The sequence below is a fragment of the Phyllostomus hastatus genome, unplaced genomic scaffold (genome assembly GCF_019186645.2).
Source record: "Phyllostomus hastatus isolate PE091 unplaced genomic scaffold, TTU_PhHast_1.1 phas_scaffold_216, whole genome shotgun sequence".
Lineage (NCBI taxonomy): Eukaryota > Metazoa > Chordata > Mammalia > Chiroptera > Phyllostomidae > Phyllostomus > Phyllostomus hastatus.
In genome coordinates this window covers 7,330,586-7,350,112 of record NW_025334018.1, presented here as the reverse complement: position 1 = coordinate 7,350,112, position 19,527 = coordinate 7,330,586, and the positions used below count along the sequence as shown (strand labels likewise).

The 19,527-nt window shown below is 40.1% G+C and overlaps 2 protein-coding genes across 10 annotated transcripts in view; both read left to right on the top strand.

Annotated features, from left to right (window-relative positions):
* CTXND2 (cortexin domain containing 2) overlaps window positions 1–8,781 on the top strand; it is a 29,733-nt gene extending 20,952 nt beyond the window's left edge. For 2 of the 3 annotated variants that reach the window (XM_045817211.1, XM_045817209.1), the window contains exon 2: window positions 8,394–8,781. In XM_045817211.1, coding sequence (XP_045673167.1) covers window positions 8,464–8,631 — 168 coding nt within the window. In that variant the 5' untranslated portion in view covers window positions 8,394–8,463 and the 3' untranslated portion in view covers window positions 8,632–8,781. Of the gene's footprint in view, window positions 1–7,718; window positions 7,781–8,393 lie in introns of those variants that run through there. The other variant, XM_045817212.1, reaches the window with a different exon arrangement.
* A 7,955-nt stretch (window positions 8,782–16,736) lies between these two features.
* Window positions 16,737–19,527, top strand: part of SETDB1 (SET domain bifurcated histone lysine methyltransferase 1) — a 29,712-nt gene continuing 26,921 nt past the window's right edge. Inside the window, exons 1-3 of one of the 7 annotated variants that reach the window (XM_045816401.1) lie at window positions 16,737–16,812; window positions 17,997–18,264; window positions 19,165–19,316. In XM_045816401.1, the coding sequence (XP_045672357.1) occupies window positions 18,005–18,264; window positions 19,165–19,316 (412 nt within the window). In that variant the 5' untranslated portion in view covers window positions 16,737–16,812; window positions 17,997–18,004. Of the gene's footprint in view, window positions 16,813–16,836; window positions 16,997–17,996; window positions 18,265–19,164; window positions 19,317–19,527 lie in introns of those variants that run through there. The other 6 variants (XM_045816403.1, XM_045816400.1, XM_045816402.1 and 3 more) reach the window with 6 other exon arrangements.

Below are 19,527 nucleotides of genomic sequence, written 5' to 3'. Positions count from 1 at the left end.
CCTTTCAAGCTGTTACCCTGGTGCTGGGGCTCAGAAGGAGTAAGTCTGACTAGTTGAGTCCATGTGTATGTTCTTTAAGAGGAACTGCTTGGGATCCAGAAGTTTCTTCCACTGAGTAAATCCTTGCTGGGTTTTGCAGCCAGAAGTTATGGGGACTTATCTTCCTGGCACTGGTACCCTGGGCTGGGGAGACTGGTGTGGGGCTGGGACTCCTCACTCCCATGATATCCTTTCCTAATTTTTATCCACCACACATGGATGTGGGATGAGCTCGTTCTGCGTCTCTGCCCCTTCTACCAGTTTGGATTGATGTGGTTTCTTCAATTCCGTAGTTGTCAGACTTCCAATCAACTCTATTTCTGCCTGTTCTGAGTGATAATTGTTCTATGTTTTACTTGTAATACTGATGTGGTTGTGTGAGAAGGTGAGCTGTGTTTACCTATGCCACTATCTTGACTGGAAGTCCTTACTCCAGTGCTTCTCACTTGCATTGATATCTCTCTCTCCCTTCCTCTCTCTCTAAAAGCAATGAAAATATATCCTAGGGTGAGGATAAAAAATAATATAATACTTCCTGTCTTAAAGACTATTTTGTCTGATATTAATATAGCACCTCAGGGTTTGTTTGTTTGTTTGGTTGGTTACTATAGTTGTTTGTATACATGTATATCTTTTTCCTTTCAATCTTTCCATGCCTTTAGAGCTTAGGTAAGTTTCTTATAAACAGCATATTGCAGCCAAAAAATAGCTGTCATTTTTTGTCTTCCCAACATGCAGAACACCTTCCTATTTGAGGTAAATCTTCCTTTATGTGAGTCTCTAAGAAACAGAACCTCATTCCCATTACAGATGTCTAGAGAAACCAAATATACCCTCTTTTATCCCATGATGGCTAAGGTGCTGATGTGTGACTCAGCCTTGACTGGTCAGATGTTCCAGCCAGAAACTGGAATACTGAGTGACACAAACATGACACATTTATAATTTGGGCATGGCAGAGGCAGCAGTATCCATGACAGTGTCAGCCGTGCTCAGCAACAGCAGTGTCCAGTGGTGGTAGTGTCCAGTGCCAGCAGTGCCCTAACCAGACTTTTCCTATGCTGCCCTTGTCTGTGCCTCCCAATGCCTGGCCTCTCTTGCCTTCTCCCTATTTTATAAGACCAGGCCTCCTTCTACTTGATTCTGGAAGCTACCTGATCTCATTATAATAAATACCTTTTCTGCTTAAGTAAGAGAGACTCTATTTCTGTTGCTTGCAAACAAGAATCTTGACTGATATAAAAGTGTTCTTTCTTCCTCTGGAATTGGAGAGCAGGAGATAACATAAAGAGGGTATATGTGAGGTCTGGATTTGCTGGAGCCATTCTTGCTACCACAGTCTGGGTATAAAATCAACATAGAAGACAGGTGGGGTTGAGAACAATCATGAACATATAAAAGCAGAACCCTGAAAACACCTTGAATCTCTAGATCCAACCATACCTATAGTTAGCTTTACTCCTGGACTTCAGCCTCATAAGTCAATAGACTCCATGTATTATTTTAATCTCACTTAAATGGACTTTTCTTTCACATGTACCCAAATGCATCCTAACTGACACATTTCTATTCTACCTTTGAAAAGGAATCCCTCACTTGATTTTGTAATAAACATTTAGCTGCTATTCTACTTCTTTCTTTCTTAGCTAAGCTCCTCATAAATGATTTAAAATCTTAGTGTCTCCATTTGCTCTCTTCTCTTTGCTATTCAATCCACTAATAACTGGATTTTATTTACTAATCTTCTGACACTATTTTCTTTTAAATCAGCAAATGATTTTATCCTATCTTAATTTAATGTCATGTTGTCAAAGTCATTTATTCATTCAACAAACATTTTTACATGCCCACTTCAGCAAAGTGTAGTGCTACAGCACATTCATTCATTGAACAGATATTTATGAAACATCTGTTATTTAGGATAAAAAAAACAAATTAGATATGGTCCCTACTCTTGTGTAGGATTACTATTTTATCCAAGAAGCAGACACTAAAATAGTTATAATAAACTATAGTGAATGTTACTAGAATATCTCCCTGGGAAAATTAACATTTAAACTAAGGCCTAAAAGTTTAATGTAGAATGAGGGGAATAATGCAAAGAGAATGTTAATAGAAAAGGTTTGGAGGCAAAGGAGGATCATTCAAAACTCATGGAACTGTGAAAATCCAACATTGCTGGGTCAAAAAGTACAAAGGAAAGAGTAGCAATACAAAATAGACCAAATCATGGAGAGCCTTAAAACCCCATTAAGAAGTTTGAAGACAGCCCTGGATGGTGTGGCTCAGTGGATTGAGCACCATCCTGTGGACTGAAAGGTTGCTGGTTTGATTTCTTGTCAGAGGACATGCCTGGGTTGCAGGCCAGGTCCCCAGCTGGAGGTGTATGAAAGGCAACCAACCCATTCTCTTGCATATCATTTCTCTCCCTCTTTTCCCCCTCCCCCCTCTCTAAAAATAAATAAAATATTGTTTTGAAAAGAAAGTTTAAAGACAGTGGAAAGCTGTTAAAAGATTTTAATCAGAGGACTGTGAAAAATAATATAAACAAAGTCACTTCAAAATGGAGTTGGAGTTGCCATTCCAGAGGCATGAGAAACACTTCTCAAACCTTTGAAATGTGTCAACTGTTCAAAACAACCTTTGGAGTGAACCTAATGCAGCATTGTATTCCAAACAACTGCTTGCAAAGCTAATAAAAGCAAACATTCTGACTACTAGACTAAAAATTTAAAACATTCTTTAGAATCAGCACCACCACGTATAGCTAAGGAATAACTTGATTTATTTGCACCGACAGAAATTCCTTCCTTCTTGTTTATGTAATCATTCCCCTTTCTTTTCTCATAAAAACCCCTTGCCTTCACCCACAATGGGAACAATATTTGGGCTTCTGCCTGAATCAGTGCTTCCCTAATAGCTACTCTATTGGATCTCAAACACTTGTTGCCTTTCACTTTTGTCTTTCATTTTTAGGTTAGCAGGACTGATCAATTCATGTTTATGAAAGATCGCTTTGTGGTTTGGAGGGAATAAGAGTGTTTTCAGGAAATCAGAGAGTGTTTGCAGAGTCTAGCATTTGATAGCCTAGCAGGCACAGTGCTGGCCAAAGGCATAAAGAAACGGAAATTGATGTGAGAGATAGTTTGGAAGTAGACCCAAAAAGATAGTAACAGATATAGGGAGTGAGGAGCCATTAAAATGTGGAACATAATAATACACATGACCCTGCTCTCAAAGAACACTGTAGAAAGGTTAAGGCACAAATGGCCCGTTAAACCATTTTTCAAAACAAATCTCTTGGCATTTTCTCTCTCTAGGTTTGAATGATATCTAGGGCTCTTTCTCTCAGAATGTGCTTTGTTTGTTTGTTTGTTTGTTTGTTTGTTTTAATCCTCACTAGAGGACATGCTTATTGGTTTTAGAGACAGGGAAAGGGAGAGAGAGAGAGGGAGAGAATCACCAATCAGTTGTCTCTCGCACATGTTTTAACCAGGACCAAACCTGCAATCTAGGCATGTGCCCTGACTGGGAATCGAACGCATGATCTTTTGTTTTACAGGGCTGACACTCCAACCAACTGAGCCACACTAGCAAGGGCTCATGATGTGCTTCTTATGGTTTCCTCAGCAATTCCCTCACTAGGGTTGTCTAATTTCAGATACCTCAGAGTCAGTGTTTCTCCTCTGGCAGGTCTTCATAATGCTGAATCCAAGTTCATGTCCAGCCACATTCTGTTAAGGTAAGTTCTTCCTAGCAGGAAGCCCTCTTGGCCTACATCCTTTGTTATGTGCCCTCCACTCTGGCTGGTCCCTATCTGTGAGGTCCACATCTGGACCTCAGGAAAGAAAAATTTTCTTCAATCAATTCTATTGCAAGTCTGCCTTTTTCTTTGTGGCCTTAGACCTCTTCAGCCAACCTCTTTTCTTCCTTTCTTTTTTTTTAATTTATTTTATTATGATAAGAACATTTAACATGGGATCTACCCTCTTAAATTTTTGAGTGTACAATATATTATCATTGACTGTAGGTACAATGTCATACAGCAGATCTCCAGAGTATCTTCATCTTGCATTACTGAAGCTTTATGCCTGTTGATTAGTAACTTCTTATGACTAATGATGTTGGGCATCTTTTCATGTGCTGATTGGTCATCTGTATGTGTATATCTTGTCTTAGAGAAATGTCTATTCTGATCCTCTGCTCAATTTTTAATTGGGTTGTCTTATTATTATTAGTTGTAAAAATTCTTTATCTATTCTAAATACAAGTACCTTGTCAGTTACATGATTTGCAAATTTTTTCTCCCATTCTGTGAGTTGTCTTTTCACTTTTTTCCAATTTCATTTTTTATTTTAACATTTTATTGATTATACTATTACATTTGTCCTGAGTTTTCCCCCTTTAACTCCCTCCACCCAGCACCCCCACTCCCTCAAGCAATCCCCACACCATTGTTCATGTCCATGGGTCATGTGTATAAGTTCTTTGGTTATTCCATTTCCTATACTGTACTTTACATACCCATGGCTATTCTGTAACTATCTATTTGTATTTCTTAATCCTTTCACCTTTTCACCCATTCCCCCACTCCCCACTCCCATCTGTCAACCACCAAAACACTCTCTGTATCCATGATTCTGTCTCTGTTCTTCTTGTTTGCTTAGTTTGATTTTTAGATTCAATTATTGATAGATATGTATTTATTGCCATTTTATTGTTTGTAGTTTTGATCTTCTTTTTCTTAAAAAGTCCCTTTAACATTTCATATACTAATGGTTTGGTAATGATGAACTCCTTTAGTTTTTTCTCATCTGGGATGCTCTATCTGCCTGTCAATTCCAAATGATATATTTGGTAGGTAGAGCAATCGTAGTTCCCTGCTTTTCATGGCTTTAAATAGTTCTTGCCAGTCCATTCTAGCCTGCAAAGTTTCTTTTGAGAAATCAGCTGACACTCTTATGAGGATGCCTGTGTAGGTAACTAACTGCTTTTTTCTTGCTGCTTTTAAGATTCTCTCTTTATCTTTAATCTTTGTTATTTTAATTATGATGTGTCTTGGAGTGGGCCTCTTTGCATCCAACTTGTTTGGGACTCTGTCCACCTTGTTTGGACTTGCATGTCTATTTCCTTCACCAAATTAGGGAAGTTTTCTTTCATTATTCTTTCAAATAGATTTCCAATTTTTTGCTCTTTCTCTTCTCCTCCTGGCACACTTGTGATGTAAATGTTGGACCACTTAAAGTTATCCCAGAGGCTGCTTATACTCTCCTCATTTTTTGGAGTATTTTTTCTTGTTTGTTTGTTTGTTTGTTTGTTGTTGTTTGCTTCCTTATGTTCCAAATCATTGATTTGATTCTCAGCTTTATTCACTCTACTGTTGTTTCCCTGTAAATTTTTTTTTTTAATTTCAGTTAGTGTATCCTTTGTTTCTGACTGGATCTTTTTAATGCAGTTGAGGTCCTCACTAAGTTCTTTGAGAAACCTTATCACCAGTGTTTTGACCTCTGCATCTGACAGATTGTTTATCTCCACTTCCTTTGGCTCTTTTTCTGGAGTTTTGATTTGCTCTTTCATTGGGCCATATTTTCTTTCTCTTCATTTTGGCAGCCTCCCTATGTTTGTTTCTATGTATTAGATAGAGCTTCTTTGACTTGGTATCTTGGTAGTGTGACCTAATGTAGTTGGTGTCCTGTAGAGTCCCAGTGGTACAACTTCCCTTATCACCCAAGCTGGGCACTCGAGGTGCACCCTTTGTATTGGTTGAGTATACCTTCTGCTTGTAGTTGAGCCTTGATTGTTGTTGGCAAGTGAATGAGAGAGATTTACCCAGGCCAGTCAACTGTAAGGACTGGCTGTGACCACTGACCACCACACTGTACCCTCCATGAAGGATCAGCTGTTCAGGGGCAAGGTAGTGGTATTCTGATGTGGTCTATAGCTGCTCACTGGGTACTCAGGCTTTAAGGTTTCCTGGGTAGTGCAAGGCAATGTTAAGCCCCACCTGTGTTTTGACCTGGGCCACCCTGCATGAGCTGTATAGCAATCTGAGATGACTGCTACTTTTACTGGGCTTGGAGATTCCCAGGTGAAGCTAAGCTGTGAATCTAGGCTGGCTGCTGCTACTGCTGGGCCTAGGGCTCACTGAGGCCTGCTTTTGCTTGTTTGAGAGGATTCGGGAAGTTGTGAAACATGAGGCAGAGTCCCAGGGATCTCCAGTGCTAGTGGGGGGCAGTGTTAAGGTGATGGAGTCTCAGATATAGCACCAGCTTGCCAGCTCTGTGGCAGGAGGGTTCAGAAAAAGAACAATGGCCTCTGCTCACCTTGTTGCTAGAAACTTTGGTTCCTCCCTATGTACCACTGGTTTCTTTCAACCTCCTAGGTGCTAGAGCTCAGACAGAGCAAGTCTGAGTACATGAGTCCATGTGTGGGTTTTCTAAGAGAAACTGCTTGAGGGTCCATCAGTTTTTTCCAGAGACTCAATCCCTGCTAGTTTTTGCAGCCAGAATATGTGGAGCCTTATCTTCCTGGCACTGGAACCCTGGGCTGAGGAGCCTGCTGTGGAGCTGGGATTCCTCGCTCCCAAGATATCCCTCCCAAATTTTTATATACCGCATGTGGTGTGAGACTAGCCCATTCTGCCTCTCTGACACCCCCCACCAGTCTCGATGAATGTGGTTTCTTTAATTCTGTCGTTGTCAGACTTCCATTCAACTCTATTTCTTCCCATTCTATGATGATTGTTCTATGTTTTAGTTGTAATTTTAATGTGGTTGTGGAAGGAAGCGAACCATGTCTGCCTGTGCTGCCATCTTGACTGGAAGTCCATCTTTTCACTTTTTTGATGGTGCCGTTTAAAACAAAAGATTTAAATTGTGGTGAAGTCCAATTTACCTTTTTTTTTTCTTTTGTTGCTTATTCTTTTATTATATCTAAAAATTCTCTGCAAGATCCAAGGTTATGAAGATTTACTCATTTGTTTTCTTCTAGAAGTTTTACAGTTCTTGCTCTTACATTTAACTTGTTGATCTACTTTGAGTTAGTTTTTTTAATATATTGTGTAAAGTAAAGGACCAACTTTATTCTTTTGCATATAACTATCCAATTGAACCAGTGCCATTTGTTTTCTTTCCTCATTGGAGGCGGTTGGCACCCTTGTCAAAAATCAGTTGATAATAACTCTGACAGTGTAGCTCAGTTGGTTGGGTATCATCCTGGAAAGTGATAGGTTACTGGTTCAATTCCTGGTCAGGGCACATGCCTGGGTTGCAGGCCCAGTCCCTTAAACAACTGTTGCTTCTCTCTCTCTCTCTCTCTCTCTCTCTCTCTCTCTCTCTCTCTCCCTCTCTCCCCTCTCTCGCCTCTCTCCTCTCTCCTCTCTCTCCTCTCTTTCCTCTCTCTCCTCTCTCTCCTCTCTTTCCTCTCTCCCTTTCCCTTTCTCTAAGAATAATCATTTAAAAAGAAACACTTAACAAAATATACATGAGTTTATTTCTGGATTATCAATTCTATTCCATTGATCTGTATGTCTATTCTTATGCCAGTACTACTCTCTTAATAACTTAGTAGCTTTGTAGTGAGTTTTGAAATTGGGAAATGGGAATCCTCTGACTTTGTTCTTTTCTTTTTAAAGATTTTATTTATTTATTTTTAGAGAGAGAGGAAGGGAGGGAGAAAGAGAGAGAAACATTGATTTGTTGCCTTTCACATGCCTCCAGCTGGGGACCAGCTTGCAACCCAGGTATGTGCCCTGACCAAGAATTGAACCAGTGATCTTTTTGGTTTGTAGGCCCTCAATCCACTGAGCAATACCAGCTAAGGTTTACATTGTTGTTATCAATATCATTTTGGTGGTAAGTTTTAATAACTGAAATTGATCACTTCTGGGGTGTACCTGAAGTATATTGACTTGGGAATGAGAACAGTTATAGTAATTAGGAAAAAAAAACAAAACAATTTTGTGCTCATACATAGTAAGTTAAGACTCTACAACAAACTAGTTATGATAAGTACTCTTAGAATTTGAAAAAAATCTTAGAGAAGTATTTGGACTTAACATTGGGATGTTCAGGACAGATTTTCCCAGATCTTACAGGGCAAGGGATTCCTGATTCCTGAATTATACATATTTATTCATGTTTTCCCTTGGAAAAGTCTCCAAATATTTCATGCTTTTATGTGTATGTATATATTGCAATTCACCTACACTAACTTTATTAGTTTCATAAGCACTTCTTCAATAAATGTTCCTGATTTTATTGTTTTTGCAAAACTTCTTTGATTTCTATGTAGTGTTATTAAGAAAATACACACACACACAAACCAATAACCCTGTTTTATCCTCTCTTGTCTAGGAATATGACAAAACTGAAGATATACTTGCGGAAATAGCTACAGCTGGACAGGGTCAAGAGGTGTATTCCCATGGATGATTCAAGCCTATCTAGCCCTTTTGATGTAGACAAAGGCTTTGCCATTGCCTTTGTTGTTCTTCTGTTTCTTTTCCTAATAGTGATGATTTTTCGCTGTGTTAAGTTGGTGAAGAATCCCTATGAGGCCAGTCTCCCAACCACAGAACCATCTTTGAGCTGAATTATGAAAAAGCCTGGTAGACTCCACCTCACAGAAGATTTAAAACTTTTTATACCAAGGATGGACATCCAGATTTTATATTATTTCACCTCCCTAATTCTCAGCTTTCTCACTCTTGCATTCTACAATAGACACATGAGGGTGACTTGAGCATAATAAAAAGGATGAAATTCTGACTGGTCTACATTGTTCCTATTCAAGAAAATGGTTACAAAAGTGGGGCAAACACAGGTTGAATTCATGATTAAAATATGGCTATGGTGTCAATGATAAATCCAATAAGAGATTATTATCCAAAATTTATTTTAAAAATTCGACACTCACAAAAATCTAGTTAAAACATGGGCAGAGAATCTGATAGACATTTCTTCAGAGGACATACAGATGCCCAATAGATATATGAAAAGATGCTCAATGTCACTAATCATCAGGGAAATGCAAATGAAAAGCACAATAAGATATCACAGCATAATTGTCAGAATGGCTATCATCAATAAATCAACAAGTTTTGCTGATGATGGGGGAAAAAGGGAACCCTTGTGCCTTATTGGTGAGATTGCAAATTGGCACGGCTACCATGGGAAACAGTACGGAGGATCCTCAAAGAAGCTAAAAATGGAACTATCTTATGACCCAGCAATTCCACTTCTGGATATTTATTTGAAGAAACCCAAAACACTAATTCAAAAAGAGATATGCACCCCTATGTTCATTGCAGCATTTTTTGCAGTAGCCAAGATATGGAAGCAAGCTAAGTTACCCATAAATAGACAAGTACATAAAAAAAGTGATGGTACAGACTTTTGGCCAAGATGGAGGCATAGGTAGACACACTGTGCCTCCCAGCACAACCAAAAGAAGGACAACAACAATTTAAAAACAAAAAGCAACCAGAACCAACAGAAAACCAAACTGTAAGGAAGTCCAACAACCATGGAGTTAAAAAAGACATGCTCATCCAGACCAGTAAGAGGGGCAGAGATGGGCAGCCAGGCAGAGAGGACTCGAGGCAAGGCAGTGGCTGGCAGACCCAGTGAGGTGGCAGATTGCAGACTGGGCGGTCTCACATTTGAGTGCAGATAAACCAGGAGAAACAACTGGGGAGCGGGATGGTGGGCACAACCCAGGGCCCCAGTGCAGGGAAATAAAGCGTCAAACCACTGATTGAAAACACCCATGGGCATTGAGGCAGTAGGAGACACTCTCAGCCTCACAGGAGAGTTCATTGGAGAGACCCACAGGGTCCTAGAATGTACACAAACCCACCCACATGGGAATCAGGACCAGAAGGGCCCAATTTGCTTGGGGGAAGCAGTGGAAGTGACTGAAATCTGGCAGAGAGCAGAGCAAGTGCCATTGTTCCCTCTCTGACCCCTTCCCCACATACAGCGTCACAACCCAGCAACTGGATCGCCCCGCCCTGTTATATACCTAAGGCTCATCCCTCATTATGTAACAGGTGCATGGAGACAAAAAGAATGGCTCAAATGAAAGAAAAGATCAAAGCTCCAGAAAAAATACAACTAAGTGATGAAGAGATAGCCAGCCTAACAGATGCACAGTTCAAAACACTCGTAATCAAGATGCTCCCAGAATTGGTTGAATTTGGTCACAAATTAGATGGAAAAATGAAGGCTACACTAAGTGAAATAAAGGAAAATGTACAGAGAACCAGTGAGGATGGGAGGAAAACCAGTACTTAAATCAGATGTCCTCCAGGACATCTTTAAACATTCCAACATCCAAATTATAGGGGTACCAGAAGGAGAAGAGGAAGAGCAACAAGTGGAAAAGTTATTTGAGCAAATAATAAAGGTGAACTTCCCCAGTCTGGCAAAGGAAATAGACTTCCAGAAAGTCCAGGAAGCTCAGAGAGTCCCAAACAAGTTGGACCCAAGGAGGAACACACCAAGGCACATCATCATTACACTAGCCAAGATTAAAATGAAGGAGACAATCCTGGAAACAGCAAGAGAAAAGGAGACAGTTACTTACAAAGGAATTCCCATCAGACTGTCAGCTGATTTCTCAAAAGAGACCTTACAGGCAAGAAGGGGCTGGAAAGAAGTATTCACAGTCATGAAAGGCAAGGACCTACACCCAAGATTGCTCTATCCAGCAAAGCTTTCATTTAGAATGGAAGGGCAGGGAAAGTGTTTCCCAGATAAGGTCAAGTTAAAGGAGTTCATTATCACCAAGCCCTTATTATATGAAATGTTAAAGAGATTTATCTAAGAAAAAGAAGACAAAAATATGAACAGTAAAATGACAGCAAACTCACAATTACTAACAGCCACACCTAAAACAAAAATAAAAACAAACAAAGCAATCAACTAGAACAGGAACAGAACCACAGAAAGGGATCACATGGAGGGTTAGCAACAGGGGAGTGGGAAGAGGAGAGGGGGGAAAAGGCACAGAGAATAAGTAGCATAGATGATAGGTAGAAAATAGACAGGGGGAGGGTAAGAATAGTATAGAAAATGTAGGAGCCAAAGAACTTATATGTACGACCCATGGACATGAACTAAAGGGGTGGGGAATGTGGGTGGGAGGGGGTGTGAAGGGCAGAGGGGAGGAAAGGGGGGGAAATAGGACAACTGTAATAGCAAAATCAATAAAATATATTTTTAAAAAGCTGTGGTACATATATACAATGAAATACCATTCAGCCATAAAAAAGAATGAAATTTTACCATTTGCAAGACCATGAATGGACCTAAAGGGTATTATGCTAAGTGAAATAAGTCAGACGAAGAAAGAAAAATACCATATGATTTCACTTATATGTGTTATCTGGAGAACAAAATACATGAACAAACAAAACAGAAACAGACTCATACAGAACAAACTAATGATTACCAGAATGGAGGGGGGCCAGGGGCCTGGGTGAAAAAGGTGAAGGGATGAAGAAGTATCAATTGGTAGTTACAAAGATATAAAGTACAGGATAGGGAATATAGTTTTCACAGGATATAAAGTACAGCATAGGGAATATAGTTTTTTAAAAAAGGTCATGGGTTTCAATTCTCCAGTATCTATGTCCTTAAGATAGGACAGTTAGCCATAAATTTATGATGTGATGTAATATAATATAATTTTCATGATGGTTACCTAAAACTAAAAGCCCTCCTAGAGGGGTCCTAGGAGGTTCCTTTAGTCATACAAATGTAAGGCCAGCAGGAACCAGTTGTACTAGAATAAGAGCCTAACAGGATCTTTTTGTGCGCAAGGTTTTACAAAATCTGTGGCCCTTCTCAAGTGGGCAAAGCTCTAGGGTAGAGGGGAACTAATTTGCCTGGGTAAATTCCTTAATCTCTGCCAGCCTAAATTTTCTCTTCTATAGAGTAACATTGGTGGATTGAAAAGAAGCCCTCAAAAAAAGAGGTCCATGTCCTCACCCCTAAAACCTATGGCTGTGACCTTACTTGGAAAAGGGGTCTTTGAGTGCCTATGCCCTTCTCACCCACCTTGACTAGGACTGTTCTCTTGCATGAGAACGTATCACAAATAAACTTTGCTCACATACCAAAAAAAAAAAAAAGGAAGGGCTTTTGCAAATATAATAAATTTAAGAATCTCAAGATAAATTCATCCTGGATTATCCAAGTGAGCCCTAAATCCTATGACAAGTGTCTTTATAAAAGACAGAAGAGGAAAAGACACGGGAAGGCAAAGGAAAAGACCCTGTGAAGATGGAGGCAGAGACTGAAGTCATCCACCCACAGCTCAAGAACCCTTGCCTGGAAATCACCGAAGCTGGAAGGCAAGAAAGGACTACCCCCCAGAGCCTTTGGAGGGAGTGCAGCCCTGCCAACACCTTGATTTTGGACTTCTAGCCTTCAGAACTGTGAGAGAATACATTTCTGTTCTTTATAGCCATCTACTTTGTAGTAATTTCTTATGGCAGTCACAAGAAACTATATGTATAGTACATGATGATGATGATGATAAAAATGCAAAAAATTCCTAGACCCTGCCTTGTTCCCCAATCCGTCCTTCTAGAGGTAACTGCTGTTAAGGTAGTTTGTTGCATACATGTGTATCTTTACAGACATTTTCTTTTTAATGTAGTATGCATAAATAAACTATCTATTTTCCTGTTTCAGAATTCAAAAAGTATCAAAGGGTGTGCTGTGAAAGTCCTTACACCAACCCTGTCCCCCATGCTTCCATTCTCCCTCTTCAGCGACAACCAGTGTTAATTTCTTATCTCCTTCCAGTGATATTCTAAGTATATGTGAGAAAAATGTATATTTCTGCCATCATTTACACAAACAACAGGATGTAAATGAATGTTCTGCACCTGCTTTTCTCACTTCATAATATGTCTTGAATATTACTCCATGTAAATGCACAAAGAGCTTCCTTAGCCTTTTTTTTTTTTAACACAGCTTAAGAGTATTCCATTGTTGGGGTGTGCCATAATTTGTTTAACCCTCCCCCTGCTGATAAAAATTGACATTGTTTCTAAATATTTTGCTGTTTCAAACAATGTTGCAAAAGATAAGTTAACATTTACATCATTTCTAAGGTATGCGCATTCAAAGTATGCAATTTCAAAGCTACGTAGTTTAATTCCTGGAATTTGAGTTGCTGATTGAAAGAGTATTGCAGAATTTACACATTTTTGAATTAGGTGTTAACATTCAAAGCTCAGGAACCTGGCAACACGGTAACTATCACACAGTACAAAAATTAGCTGGAGCTAAGTAGCAACTGCTCCCTGTAGGATGTATTTCCCAGGTCACCACAGTTCTCACCCAACCCATTTTGCTCCTTTACATTATTTTCCTGATGCCTGAAACCCTTTGAATTTTTAATCCCTATCTTTTGTTTTGATTCTGAGATCACTCAGCAATCTTTAGATTATGATCTAATTCCCCTTAAGTCTGTCTGCAGGGGAAGGATCATTTGACATTCCAAGGGTTTGACCCTGTGCTATGATATCTCATAGTCAATATTAAGTAGCATGGGTTGTGATTTTTCAATTTATCACAGCGTATCATGAAAATGAATGTGCTGAGCACACCAACATGAGTATTCCAAATGGTGTGTCCATTGCTCATTACTTTATATTATTCAACTGGCAATAAACTGTCTACCTCAATAATTTTTAAAGTTTAATAATGTGAGTCATTTATAATAGGGCCTGAATCTCTGACAAGAGTTAGTCTTCAGACCTTCACAAAAACAAAGCCACAGCTTGGCTCCTTAACTATTGAGGCCCTACTCTAGAAAGGATTACACAGCTCAAATCTACCTTTCCTATAATGCTTCTGATATTTTAGTGAGCAAACAAATTGCCTGGAGGTCTTATTAAAATTCAGCTTCTGATTCAGTACATACTTACCGGGGCCAGAGAGAGATTTAGAATCTCTAACAAGCTCCCTAATTTGAATGTGGAGTAGCAAGATCTGAGAAGACACTTTCTGAGTCCCACTGCTGATTTCTGCCAGTCTGGTCTCTTCAGCCTCCTCAGGGCAATGAAGAAATCAGGCTGGAATATAATGCCCCAAATAGCTCCTGTTTATCTCCAACATGCTCCATTCCTCATTTCCACACATAAACCACCTCCACACACATGAGAAAGCTGAACATTCAACTAATAGAAGCACAGAGCAGAGCAAAGCTTTCTCCTCAGCACACATTACAGAGCACCACATGTACAGGGCAGTAAGTCAGGTGTCTGGAGAAACAAAAATGATTAACACAAGACCTCAGCATTGAGTTAATAACAACTCAGCAGAGGAGAGAGTGACATACACAGATAACTCACAAGTGGAAATGAACTAAGGTCATGGAAACACAGAGAAGTTAATTCTGAAGAGGATGAGTGAAGAGTGAAGGTCTAGGACAGTGACTCTTAAACTCTGGTCCCAGTACCAGTAGGATGCACATCACCTGGGCAAATGTTAGCCATGCAAATTCTCAGATCCACCCAAATCTACTCCAGGGGTGGTGTGGGGCAGCCCTGTGTTTTAACCAGCCCTCCAAGTGATTCTGGTACAGGCTAAAGTTTGACTGCCAGTCTATAAAAACTTAGGGAATTAAAATTTCACCAGACAGAAAGGGAAAGGGCATTCCAGGAAAGAGATCACAAATGAACAAAGGTATGCAGATGCAAAGTAAAATATATAAATATGCTGGGGAAATAGCACATAATCAGGAGCTCGAATAGAGGAATGGAAAACACAGCCAGAGAGGTAAGTTAGGGCCAAATTATGAAGAGCCTGAAAACTGTGAAGTTTGAACTTTGCTCTATAAACATAAAGAAAAGACGGTTTTAAGGCAAGGGAGTGACATAATCAAAACTGCATTTTATTTTTTTAAAGATTTTATTTATTTATTTTTAGACACAGGAAGAGAGGGAGAAAGAGAGGGAAACATCAGTGTATGGTTGCCTCTTGCGCGCGCGCCCCCTACTGGGGACCTGGCCTACAACCCCAGCACATGACTGGGAATCGAACCTGCGTTCCTTTGGTTCACAGAACGGCACTCAATCCACTGAGCCACACCAGCCAGGGCCAGAATTGCATTTTAGAACTACATTTAGCAGCACCCCTGGCCTCTACCCACTAGAAGTCAATAGTGAGAGGCAGCCAACATACTTAAAATGTCCAAATAAATAAAGTTATTTGTGAAAATGAAAAGTATGTCTTTTATTTTATGAAAAAACTAAATGGGCTTTTTGGCCAACCCAATATCTAGAGAAAGCCTTCGCTTCTCTGTATTTTAATTCCCATGTCTCAACAATTGAAAATAGGCACTTAGAATGCTCCCAGGAAGCTGGTGGGCAAGTGAAATGAGTATAGTGAAAGTGTACTCAGCAGGGGAGAATTTCAAGGACTCTGGTAATCATGGCTGCTTGGTCTGTTTCCAGTCTTACACAGCAGGTTGTGGTTTACACTTTTTAAATGAGGTCAGATGCAGTTAGTGTAAAGCTTGCTGGACAAATTAAAGTGATAATGAGATATTATGGTAGTGAATAGTGCTGATTCATCAAATATGCCTGGTTATCCCGGCTTCCAGAGATGGAGCCCTCTTTTTCCTGGCCCCCTTGTGGTTGGGTAGGGCCTTATGACTCATGGGATGTAACTGACTGTCCTGAGTCACTTTAATTGCCAATGTGAGACCCTCTAGCTTTCTTTCCTCCTAGCACGATGACTCATTAGCCTGGGTTCCTCAGCAGCTATCATGAGCAGAGTTCCACTGCCAACTTTCTAGAGATGATTATGCAGTGTCAACAAGAAATATGCAGTGTTGCTTTTTTTGTTTTGTTTTAAGATTTTGGAGTTGTTGCCACAACATAACCTAGTGTATCCTAATGCAGATACTATTTGACACATATCACATTCTTTCAAGTTAAACCTATAGTTAACATCCAGTCCTAACGAAGGTGTGGGAAAAGAAATACTTCCAGAGATTTGCTAGTGGGAGTAAAAATTATTTCAACTTTTTTTGAAAAGCAGATTCTATTAAAATGAAAAAAAAAGTACTTTTTTTTCACCTCAGATTCCATTCTGGGGAATCTCTTCCACAGAAATAACAGTGCTGCTTTAAAACGATGTTAATGTTTACTGCATTATTTATAGTGGCTAAAAACAGAAAATAATCTAAATTTCTAAATAAGGTTTAGTCAAATTATGAAGTATTATGCAACTGTCAAAAAGACAAATTTTATCCTTTTTATTGACTTCAAGGTATGCCTGAATCCCCTCCCCGCAAAAAACCCACACGCATGACCTTGTACGTACAAGCCTAAAACTAGGTTGTTTTACCTAAAAGGAGCAGGGGTGGTAAGTGATGGGGAGCAAAGAACATCATGCTATTCTTCTTACGTCTTGCTATTCCTCAACTCGTTACAATTTGTATGGCTTTTGTAATTAAACAAACTCAAATAAAAGAAAAAGTCTAAACCTAAGACTGCCAACTGAGTCCTTAAAGCAGTAAGCTTGGTACTGCTGCCACTAGTTGGGGATGGAGGAAGAGGCGGAGCTTCTGTAATATTTCCAGACCAGGCCCACTTTACCCCACCAACAGCCTCTCACGTGTGCCCTGGCAAACTCACTTTGACGCATGCGTACTCGCCTAAGTTTGTCCTAGCCTCTGAGGGGCGCCCGGCGGTTTTGGATTTGACCCCGTTAGGCTACCGTCGTGGGGACCGGAACGGCACCTAAGGTTTGCTTCCGGGCGTCTCTTTTGCTTCCCCTTCCCTCCCTCACGCTTTTTCCCCTCCCCCTATCCCCCTTTCCCTTTTCGTTGTCTCCCATCGAGGCCGACCTCTGAGTCGTGAGTCTGGGGTCTGGTTGGTGAAAAGGAACTGTTGTAGTTGGAAGTAGGGAGGTGTGAGAAATTAACAGGGGTAATTGGAGGCCAGCGGCTTCTCTGAAATGTTTTGTTTGTGGGAGGAGGTCGGGCGAGGGTGGGAAGGAAGTTTTCCCCAAGAGGCGAGCGGGGCGGGGTTCAGCAGGGTTTGCCGGCGAGGGTGGGACGCACCTCCAAAATGGGTAGCACGGGGGTGGGGCGATGTGTGGGCAAAGGAAAAATGGGTGCTGTGGGAACTGGCATTGGGGTCGCAAGGCGTTCTGCCTTTCCGTTCTACTTTAACCGCTTGATTAAAAAAAAAAAACAGCTATAATTGGGTTGTAGATTTAAGGTAGCCCTATTTTATTCCCAAGGATGCTCTATTTCCCTCTACTTTGGAGAACCCTCTTTGCTGCAGGTTTTTCTGTGCTTAAGTATTACAGACTTTTTAAAAAGTAAATTTCCACATGGAAGCAAAGTAATGTGAAGGGAACGAATAATTAAACAGAAGACAGTGGGTTATAGACCAGCTCCTACTCTTCATATGGAGATATTTGTTCAAACTAGGCAATTGTGCAAAGATGTATTAGTAAATATTAAAAAACAGGTCGCAGAAATACAGGCATACCTTCTTTAATTGCGCTTCATAGGTATTACTTTTTTTTACAAACTGAAGGCAAAGATTATCAGCAAAGAGGTTATTGTTCACTTTATTGAAATACTCGCTTTACTGAGGTTGTCTGGAAGCCCAACCCGCATGCCTGTGTCTTCCCCAGGAAATTGGTTCTCTTCATTTTCTTAAAACATTTCTAGTAGCTCCCTATTGAATAATATATGGCCTCTCAAACTTTTAAATCTTATTCAGGTCTATATTCTGTAACATAAGATGAGAGCTACAAAAGCTCATCATCATATACTGGAGAATGGGGAGAGGGAACATAGAATCAAACTTAACAATGCTTGAATATCAAAGAATGAGTTTTATTAGGGGACTGAGGTTCCCTATTGTGGCCATCATGACTCCAAAGGTAATTTTCATTTTTTGTTTTATGTGGAAGACAGTAGCATGTCGTCCCTCCCTGGGTGCCTTGGTTTGGATGCAGCAACAGCTGCAGTGGAGTCTGAAGAGATTGCAGAGCTGCAACAAGCAGTGGTTGAGGAGCTGGGTATCTCCATGGAAGAACTTCGGCAGTTCATTGATGAAGAACTGGAAAAGATGGACTTTATACAGCAACGCAAGAAGCAGCTAGCGGAGTTGGAGATGTGGGTAATACAGAAGGAATCCGAGGTGGCCCATGTTGACCAGCTCTTTGATGATGCCTCCAGGTGAGGACTACATGGGAAGTAGGAGGAAATCTCTCCATTGGCAGACATTTTTAATGTATAATTCATCATGACATTATGCCAAGCACTTGTAGTGTCCAGAGTGCAGATGCGTAGAACCTTACTCTTCTTCAAAAGTTAGAGTCCAGGCCTTGGCCACGTAGCTCAGTTGGTTAGAGCATTTGTCCCGATACGCCAAGGTTGTGGGTTCAGTCCCTGGTCAGGGCACATACAAGAATCAACCAATGAATAAGTGGAACAGCAAATCAGTGTCTGTCTGTCTGTCTCCCTCCCTCTCCTCCACCCTCTCTGTCCTTCCGCCTCTCTTTCTAAAACTCAATTTAAAGAAAAGTTAGAGTCTGATATCTTCTCTCTCAACCACTGATATATCATCTGTATTAGAGCCAAATACATGATCAGCAGTAGGGGAATCCAGGTTTTGAGTCCCTTCCCCTTCCTCTTGTACTCCATCCACTTCAGAACAATTGCTTTGTTTTCTTAGTAGAATTGTCTAGAGAGTAGAGATCATAAAGTTACTGTTTTATGTAACTGTGGAGTGTTAATAAATTCCTAGAACCCTAAGTCTATTCCTAAATTCCCAGAATATTTGTTCCTGGTACCCTAGTTGTCACTTAGTAAACATTTTCAAATAACAACAAAGTAAATAATTAGGTATGGTTCACAGGACCATACTTTGGGCTTAGTTGAGATTTTTGAGAAACTAGTCTGGAAACACTATTTAAACATTTCTCTTTGGGAGAAGCATTCTAAATTCTAAACAGAGATACTTGGCATATGGCTGTTTATAAATGAAAGTCAGCTTTTACTTAAATTTATATAAATTCTTATGGTTCCTACACCTCCTGCTGGCTTTGACCTTTTCTACATGTGTTCCAATATTAGGGCAGTGACTAATTGTGAGTCTTTGGTGAAGGACTTTTACTCCAAACTGGGACTACAGTACCGGGACAGTAGCTCTGAGGATGAAGCTTCTCGACCTACAGAAATAATTGAGATTCCTGATGAAGATGATGATGTTCTCAGTATCGATTCAGGTAAGAGATGAAGCTATGGAGAGGAAAGTCTCAGAATCAAAGCTGAAACACTGGAAGATGAGCAGATAGAAGATAAAAGAAGGGAGGAGAAACCAATTTCACTAATTCCATGTTAACTATTAGACTTGTCTGTTACAGGAAAAATAGAATATTATTAGTATCGTAGATGTCCCCTTTGTACTACTTCCTGATTGAGTTACCTTCCTTTCCC